The sequence below is a fragment of the Trichoplax adhaerens genome, genomic scaffold (assembly GCF_000150275.1).
Source record: "Trichoplax adhaerens TRIADscaffold_17 genomic scaffold, whole genome shotgun sequence".
Classification (NCBI taxonomy): domain Eukaryota; kingdom Metazoa; phylum Placozoa; class Uniplacotomia; order Trichoplacea; family Trichoplacidae; genus Trichoplax; species Trichoplax adhaerens.
In genome coordinates this window covers 819,610-829,735 of record NW_002060959.1, presented here as the reverse complement: position 1 = coordinate 829,735, position 10,126 = coordinate 819,610, and the positions used below count along the sequence as shown (strand labels likewise).

General features: G+C 29.7%; 1 protein-coding gene across 1 annotated transcript; it reads left to right on the top strand.

The window, feature by feature from the left end:
- Positions 1–934: 934 nt before the first annotated feature.
- Positions 935–2,178, top strand: TRIADDRAFT_9560 (uncharacterized protein; the record flags this gene model as incomplete). The annotated part of the gene is made up of 2 exons (XM_002116739.1): positions 935–1,084; positions 2,149–2,178. Coding segments are annotated over 2 exons (180 nt in total), but the record flags the coding sequence as incomplete, so codon positions are not given.
- Positions 2,179–10,126: the final 7,948 nt, after the last annotated feature.

The following is a 10,126-nucleotide window of genomic DNA, read 5'->3' as shown; positions in this document are numbered from 1 at the left end:
AGCTGGAATATTTAAACCTGTAGGTACTATTGAAACTACTGCATATGTGACAAATAAGAATTTCCTTTTCCAAATTTGTTTCAAACACTATGAGCCTATCTGATGAATATTATAAAATATACATATACTCATTGCTGTGTTACAGATCATTTCATTCTTGCTATAAGCTTAACTTAAAATTTTGTACTAGATATCTTTGCACTTACTACGTAGGTGAGATCGATCGGTCAACTTTTTAAAATTACCGTAATATTTAGATAACAGCATAGCATTTGTTTCTTAAAATGCCAATCCGATAGTGTTTAATAAAATGACTGCTTCGAAGAATTAACAGGAACTTGTGGTGGCTAAATATCAATACGTGCATAAATACCTGATACGATCATAAATCAAATCTGATAAAGACCACCATTTGGTAACATACGTACGTGCCTATGCAAATGGACGACATGAATTATGTAGAAATGTTTTCAAAAGTGCCATTCTGTGCTCTAAATGAAATATTTCTCTTGATGCTATGATTACTTGGAGCAAACAAAACGCAATTAAAACCAAAAAGCTCATTAAAATCAACCAATGTGATGGTCAATTTTGCATATTGCCATACTTTATGTAGCATTTTATCTTTATCATTTATCTGAGCTCGTGAACACAGCCACATTAGTGTAACATGAAAGAAAAATAAACTGAAATACTGTATTCTCTGGTCGAGATAATATACAATCCTATATTGAAAATAATATGAGTGATGAGTCTTTCAAATTAAGAGTTCCAAGTGCATTATGGCGCTATGTATATGCTATAACAATTGTTAATATTACCAATCGATCACTTTGTTTTTTGTAAACTAAAAGGACTCTTGAATGTTTTCATAGTTGTTAATTATATGAACCTTGAATGGATGGATTATGCCACTCGCCAAGGATTCAGTAAACGTAAAGGTGGACAGATTCGATTTTCAGTTAATCAAACAACGGATCTAGAAAAGAAGTTTGAAACACATAAGTATTTGTCACCAAACGAGAGAAAGTTGTTAGCTGCGCGAGTGAAATTAACTGAAAAACAAGTTAAAACATGGTTTCAGGTAAGCGATAGCTTGTTTTCGTGATATTTTTTCGATTTGCCATAGACTGATCTTAGTTTCTGTATGTATGGCAATATTTGGTTGCAGATATAAAGAGTAATAACTGAGAGGCCAATTTACCTGTAATATCCTAGTTTGCTCATAATAAGAGTAGTAGTAGAATGTATCTCATACATGACTTGGCAACACTAGACTATGTATCGACGTCAGATTTTCTATAATTGATCAGCGCATGTTGCACTTATACATATTCATTTATCGCAAGCAAAGCAATACCTTAGCAATCTGTTGGAAAATGAAATAATTCGTTTTATTTTCCTTTCATTAGTAACTATCTCACGTGAATTATTTGACTGTAATAAAGTGTCTTCAAAATAATAAAACAAGAGCTACAGTTTCTTATAAATATCACTATATTACTTATAAATAAGGTTCGTCCTACAAATACCAAGAACTATCTAGTTAGAATTAGACTATCTAAATTGTTATCGCTAATTTCATGAATTATATATACAATTTATGCACAATCAGTTACAGAATAATTTCTTTAGCAACACAACTATACCATGGCAATTAAATCATCGGATTAGATCTAAATTCACTATCGCGATCTGTTCGTAATTCGTATTTCTAATTAACCGTCACAATACTAATCTTACCGTCACAGACGGTACCTCGCACAACCTATATCTCGAAATCTTAATTAAATACCTCAATAGAATTATCTACAATATGTACTGCAGTCATCTTATACTTATAAATACTTATACAATCTTACAATTAAACGTTCAATTCATATATTTTCGCACAATCCTATAATTTTATTCTTAAGCTAATCTGAAACTGCACCAAATTGACAAAAAGCAGACTGAACTGTTAGTAACCTCATTAGCAGAGAAATATTAGGCCAAGATTAGCTGCTCTAATGGATTTGTTAATTACATTTAACTGCAGCATAAATTAATTGTACTTGCGATGGATTGTTAATATTATAGTGTAAATATATCATACCTAGCTGCTACCTAATAGTTTTTACACTAACTAGATTAAATTTCATCAAATAGAATCGTCGAGCTAAATGGCGAAGATTAAAGCAGAAGAGCCCAGGTGAAGGTAACAAATATTTTAGTAATCTTGAATTTTACTATGATCTTTATTTCAATTATATGAGAAATAAAACATATTGAAGAATAAAAAGGCATTAAAAGTATTAGAAAAATACCGATTCCATATCAGATTTTAGAACAAAAAGTTGCTATGTCATAAATATGTACGGTAATTGATCACACACTTAAAAAGCAATATCATGTTTTGTTTATTTGTAGGGAATCAAGAAAGTGATAATAGTGATATCGAAGATAAAGAAAGCCTTAGCGATGATGATGATGATAGCAAGATGTCGAAGTATTAGTTACTTTTAGATTTGTCACGCTTATTCTTCTATAAAGATCCTTTTCTTATAATCGGTATCGGAATTATACAGACTCTTCCTAAATGATTACAGCTCACGCTAAGATATTTTTAAAACAAAAGAATATATGCACTCTATAAATTAAGAATAATGACGAAATAAAGTATGCTAAAAGGAATAATAAACCTTTTGAAGGCAAAGTGATTCCATTTCAAGTACAAAACTTCAACGTATCTAATCGTTTTAAAAGGCAAATTAGATCTAATGATTATGTTCACTTTTTTAAATGACCATGACTTTATAATTAGAAATATGCTACCTCTGTCAAATTATGTAAAGTGAGATTTTAATAGCTCTTGCACTACGTCTAAAGTAAGTTTAATACCTCAAACCGTTCCAAGATATGTACTATTATGTTTTATGACACAAGATTTTATTTGCAATCGTTAACGAAAGTTCTATTTTTAAGCGATTAATAATTCTTTTATGTGATAACAAAAACTTGTGTTAAGTCCAAAATTTCAACTTTTAGAATTTTAGAATATCAGAACATTAAAGCAGATTTGGCAAAAGTAATCTGTAAATCGCTGGCCATCAGACTCATAATAGCAAAAACTAAAACTATTGCTAAATACTGCAATAATTTTATCAAAATTGTATTTACTTTGAATCATATCTTGCACATACTTAAAGATTCCACTATTTGGCTCCATTGGTGATTTTATAATCTACGTTTACCTAAGTTTAGCATGCACAATCTTAATAAATGTGATATTATATTAGATAAAGGAATGTTTTTATTAGAGTTTGATTAAAACTTTTGCGACAAAAATTGAGCTCATAGAATTTTATATTTAGGATATCGTCCAAAATATTGACTACCGTAATGTTAATTGCGAATCTTAATAATGAATAGATGAAGACCGACAGTTGATAAAGTTCACTACGATAGTCAATATAATATAATGATCAAATTATAAATCATAAATTGTGCAATAAGGACCAATTATAAGCGTCCCTTCGAAGAAGGTAATCGAATTTTAGGAATAAACTAGCCGGAGGAAGTTTATCATCATGTTGATAAGCGTGGCAAGTAATTAGATTATCACCGACCTATTCAGTAGTAACAGCAAGAATAGCTACTTTGTTCTAACGCATTATTTCCTAAATTTATAAATACGATAATAATAAGCGTGGATACCAAAATCCAATTAACATTATATATGCCATTACGAATGTGATGACGTATATTCATACTATGTGTCTTCAATTTTATTACTGTTGTCTATTTGACCATCATATACCGATATACTAACTTTTTGGACATTATTACAGCCTAATATATTATAATTTATTTGAAGATTTACTAGCAATGTTGGGGCTAATTCTATGAAGAGTCTAACATTGATATATAATTTCAATTATTGCATAGATTTATCATAATAGCTTACGTAGTAGTAAATACGTAGTAATGACGTCTTTTGCTAATTAATTATTAATTGATTTATCTAGCATTTATTATCCGCAATAGTTTCGTCGAGGTTTACTTACTAGCTAAGCAGTTTATTCTTCATATATCATCTGAATAAAAAGTGTTACAATTTTTTATTGCATTTTAATCCTGTTTCGGAATGCGTGAATAAAGTTGGATGTAATTTCAATCATTCTGGCTTTGGTATAACTGTTTTAATGAGAAGATTCCGATAGAAATTGTTGTGGCGATCGAACTTACTAATTGGTACATGGTAAGATATTCAGTATTATCAAAGAAGTCATGCTCGTTGGCTAAACACAATTTGGAACATTTAGCGAAGGTAAATTGCATTTTAAACTATAAATTCTTAATATTTTTACCTTAGCCTGGAATAGCCAACAGTATTTATTAGACAGTTTATCACCATCCTACTGGAGCTTATATGTTGTCACTTTTTATAATACAATATTTAACAGTTAGTAGAGAATAGTTATAGATGTTGAAATTGTTGTAGTTGATAGTAATTCTGCTATATTATTGGACCTTGAATTTAAAGACACCTACGACTATATTCCGATACGAGAAAAGTATTTAGCATACATTGGTCAATCTTTATTGTTTGAAAGCTTATAAAATTGATAAATTGCCTATTTATGAGCCTGAGCTAAAATGTAATACTTCAAATTTACAAGTTCCCGTGCCGTTTCTGACTAAACAATATGCACATAAAAAATCGTCACACATTTTCACCTGTACGACAGTATCAACAAACGAAGATGCAATCAAAATTGAAGGAGATCATTCTAAATTTCTTTACAGTTGCTTAGCAAATTGCATGATTTGTGTGACAAGAATACCTTAATAATAAATAAATTCACCAACGCTACGGCATAATTTCTGTAGTGAATATGTGAGGATATCGGCAAATCTTAGCACGAAATTTGCTTAGCCTAAAATACTCTGCAAAATATTGTAAAAAAGATCAATTCGAAGAAAGTATCAGTTTAAAAACTTAGCAGATTTCAATCGACCGGTTGCCGTATTAATGACAGTTCATGCTGATATTAAATGACACTCATATATAAATCAGTTGATAGATAAAATCATCATGATCATCGTCTCAAAGCGATTGTGTCCCTTACAATGAAATGAAAGTTGATTGATCGATACAGCATTTTCAAAATTATACAGTTTATATTAGTTTATTGAAATAAATTCAATATCTCAGTTCCGATATGCTTCCCTTACTTCCATGGGACTGAAATTATGAATTTATTATAATAATACTCAACTCTACTAGTATACCTCATATTACAACGTAGTATGTATGCCAGTGCTTTTCAATTTTTCGTAATTAATATTAAGATATTTACATCCTAGTCGTAAAACTCTATGGATGTTATTATCGTTACTGACCGCGGCTGGCTATGCTATCATTTCAAGTTCTTACAACGTCGAAGATTTTAGACGTTAAGCAAGAAGATTCATTGCTTTCATTAGGCGGAAGGAAGATCAGTCTCATCATCCATTTTTACATGAATAATTACAATAACCGGCGTTCGTGATATTCTGATAAAATTTTTACTTTCAGATAAAAAACAATGATTACGTACCCATTTAATTTCAATTTCATAATTTTGTCCGTCTGGGAAATCAATTATTCAAAGACAAAATTTTCGGATAGATTCACGATTCTGCTATCACGAATAGTGCTCTCTTTATTAGCACTAAATTGCTTTTTAATTTGTGTTCACCAGCATAAGCAGAAGAGTAAAAGTAGAGACGAAATAGTGATAGCATCGTTTTTGCATTAGATTGGTTGCTGCGTTGTGCTAGAAAACTAACGTAATAGCACTAGCTTGTATAATACAAAAATAACGGTATAGATTTATAATACAAGTCCGTAATTTGCTGATGTGATGGTATTTTGCAACCACATCAAAAGACTCAATTTGTAGCAGTATTTGACCTAATGGTCTCATTTTCTGTTTTGCACCAAGGGAAATGCGGCGTACGTGTATTCGTAGTATTGGAGTTGACTTCTTTAATATTAGTTCTTCAGCGAAGAGCTAATTGTTAGCATCTTATAAATTAGCATGCCCCCAAACTAGATATGCTCAAGTTCAATCCTCGAACGATTCAGAGACATGATGATGTATAATCAAAGTTAAAATGTACTGCCAATTTTAAGTTCAAATGGTATTTATACTGTAAGTGACTGGCAGTCTAATCTTACTCAAGAAGAAATATGTTATGCAATGTGCTTGTAAATGCCATTTTAATATTGGGTTTGCTCTCTCGCATAGATTATTAGTCGTAGTGGCGTTAACTATAGTATAAGTATAGTAGTATCATATATAACGTATTTTGTATTTACTGATAAAAATATAGGCTATGTTTGCCTCAAGCATCTCTTAAGATGCTTTTGAAGATGATTGCTGTATATAATTCTCTTTATAGTACATCTAGATTCTCACATTAAAAGGGTTAAAAAGTCCTCAGATTTTTTGCATTAGTAACTTAATATTACATTGCTGCAATAAAAATTGAGGCGTGTATTACCTAGCAAAGTCGGTTAGCCATCGAAAGGTTATGGTTTATTTGCATAATAGATGACTTACTGCTGACTCTATGATTCCTTTTCTACTCAAATACGCTATCAAGGACTTTCTTAATACTTCTTCTACTCATTGCATTTTAACTGTACAAAGGAGCCGTCATGGTTCGAATTGTTGCATTTCAGCTCTTTAAGTAAAATAATTATTATATTCATTATGCTAGGCTAATAGCGAAGTATATGCAGGATTTCTATATTCAAAACAAGCTAAAGTTATTAATAATAAAATCTAAGGCAACATTCTTAAATTTTAACGTTATGATTGCTGAGATCTGGTTAAGATTTTATAGCAAGTGATTATATTAACTATACATACACACGAGGCGTTGCAATCTCCAAGACTATGAATCGATAGCTAGTAGGTTTCTCTTTCTATATAATAATCAATGCAGCTACTAAAGAGCTTTATGATTTAACAAGACAATAATGCATGGCTAATTCCTACTGAATATACATTAGTAAAGAATTTGAATTGTAAACGCAGCGTAACAAGAAATATCTTATAAGACAAAGAAATATTATCGCCATTATAAAAAATCCCTTTTTGTTTTTATATTTTTTGGTTGTAAATTAACACTGGGAGAAAGTATTAGCTAATATTTTTTTTAATTTATGGTCAAACTACATTATTCTGCTGAATACTGCAATATACTAAAATAAATAGCTCTTTGGTAGATTTATTAAACTACTATGTTTTCATCAAGATTTGTATTAGTATCTTGGATCTTGGCTCAAACTGCTTTTAACGACATGAAAAATAAGGCATCATACATGCATATATGAATTAAAATAAATTTTGGATGGAAATCATTATCATGATTTTGAATATCTTTCGCCTAGTAGCTAATTATTCTCTTCTGTATCATCTTTTACATACATTGCGTGCAAAGTAGATGATCTTCTGACGTATTATCATTGCTATAAATCACAACTGTATTGGCTTTTATTTGTATATCAGATGTCCAAATAATTTAAATAGGATGATATCATATTAAATTACAACCGTGTGATATCTTTCACAAATGAAACCTTAATGTTTATGAATGGTGTATAACTTTACCCAAATTTACATCTAAGAGTGTTGATCATGGAAAAAATATTTAAATTTCAAGGAGCTTAGGCTCGAATCTGTAATAACGTCATACAGAAAAGAATGATTAATAATTGTATTAAATGTGTAGCAATACTAAAATTAAGGTTGAAAACTATCATCAATCCTTCTGCAAGATTTGAATAAATTAACGATATTAATAAGGCTCAAAATATGAATAGACGTTATATACGGGAGCTGAATTTAGGATTCATGGCAATATTGCTGAAAGCTATAGGTCTCATATTTGGTGGAAAGAATGAAATAAATCTAGCTAGCTCAGTTTTATTCGATATGATTAAGCTTAAATTATTAATGCTTAAGAGAATTAAGATGCATAGAAGTAGCATTAAATTACATAATTACCTTACACGAGTATATTATAATCAGTATCAAGCGTAGAATTTATAAATTCTCGCTTGAATGATATGGCAAATAAGAGTCAAGGTTATTATTTATTATCAGGAAATGATTAGTATTGCAGTTTTATGGAATTTATGGCAAGAGAAATTCAAATTAAGGTAATTAATGAGGAATTACATCATATTGAAATAATTGAATTGAAAGATCAGCTTTGCAATGAATACGATTTTCATTGGTGCTTTGGGATTGAGATTGGAGTTCCTTTTAATTTTATGTACGGTATAGTACATGCACATTAGTAATATAGCTAAATAGACCTTGATCAGTGATGTACAGCAAACGTATTGAAAAATATTTTTACCAATTTTAAATTAATTGAGACATAACAATAATTCTTTGGGAAAGTTAGTAGCTTCGATATTTTTATTTCCATTTTTCATATTACTCGTATAGTAACAAAATTAACAAATTAGATTGCTACTTGTGAGATATTGAAATATTTCAATTAGTTCGAATATAGATCATAATCTAAATTTATTGAATAAAATATTCATCTTAGAAAATAAATAAAATTAATGTGATATAAAAACTGAGCCTTATTTTTGCTTGATATTGGTTAATAGTTGGTATGATGCACATTGTATAATATAAGTATTTTAAATGCTTCGAAAGGGTCTTAAGAATGCGCATTTGAAATTGCGTTAACGATATTGCTTTTACTATTACTGACAAATCCATAATGTACTAAGTAGGCTGCGACAATTTTGCTTCTCCGGCTTAGCTTCACATTTTGTGCGCTAGAATTTGAGATAGGTGCAAAATGTTTTGCAATAACTTACAGATTTTTGGGTATATTTTTTTTTAAAGTTATAGTGGAAGACTTTCTAAACATCTTATAAGTTTATTGAATTTTGGCAAATTATAAATTATTCTTACCAGATTGAGTGTTGGTTTGATATCCATTGACTTAGTGATTTAAATTATTTAAGAATAATTGAATGAAACAATCAGACGTGATCCTTAATTTGATAGCGTGAAAGTTTAATTTAATATAATTTGTACCAAATGTAATTATATCAATATCATGAGAATTAAAATGTAATTATTACGGATTTAATGGTTGGTGGAAAGAAATCTGAGGGAGGTATAAATATTATAATCAGTTTTAATTAAATATATTAATTTTAAATTAATTTGATATTAGCTAACTAATGAATATGAAAAAGAAACAACATAAGGCCATAATTCTTGATTCGATTTGCAGTAACAGGTCACTGTAAGAAATAAGTGTTTACTGACAGAAAGTAGCAGCATTTGAGGCATGGACAGTACCTAAATCTAATTAAAGTGATATTAGACATTTATAATTAATTTAGCTTATGTTTCACCCCCCTATTGTTTTTTTTGGCGTTGCTTGAATAAAGTCAGGCCCATGCTACTATTATGCTAATGATTGATAATTTTAGCAGATGTTTTTATGACGTTTGATATATCTTGCATATGTTATATAAATTGTACTTATAAAATAATAAACGCGTAAATTCTATAATAAAGTAACAAATAAGAAAACAGTGTGGTTTCGATACGACATAACCCACAAATGCGTATATATTGGTACAACTACACTCATAAGGCACCTTAATTCATTAAAAATTAAATAATTTCACTATGAAGGTAAAAGACGATTTCTGTAACGTTGTAGGCAATTTTTGTATAGTCTAATCGCATAAAATCACCTAATTTAGAATTTTATCTAGAGCACATAGATTCAGTTTTGCCATTTAAATCTGAAAATAGCCATATCTTCTTTTAAGACATTTTATACTGTATTTAATATAATCGATAAGAAGTTCCACCTAGGGCCATTACTAGCTTTAGTTTTCATTTATTATTTCTTATATCAGAATTTCCTGAAACTTGGCTGCTTAGTATACTTTTATTACAGGAGTCATGATACTCGTGCAAACCTGTCATGCATGAAGTACAAGTGCTAACGTGGTTAGAATTTTATCGAAATGTTGTCTTCGTTTCTTGAAAATTTATACTACTCTACAGTAGATTATATGTGGAGTATCTGTAGTATATTA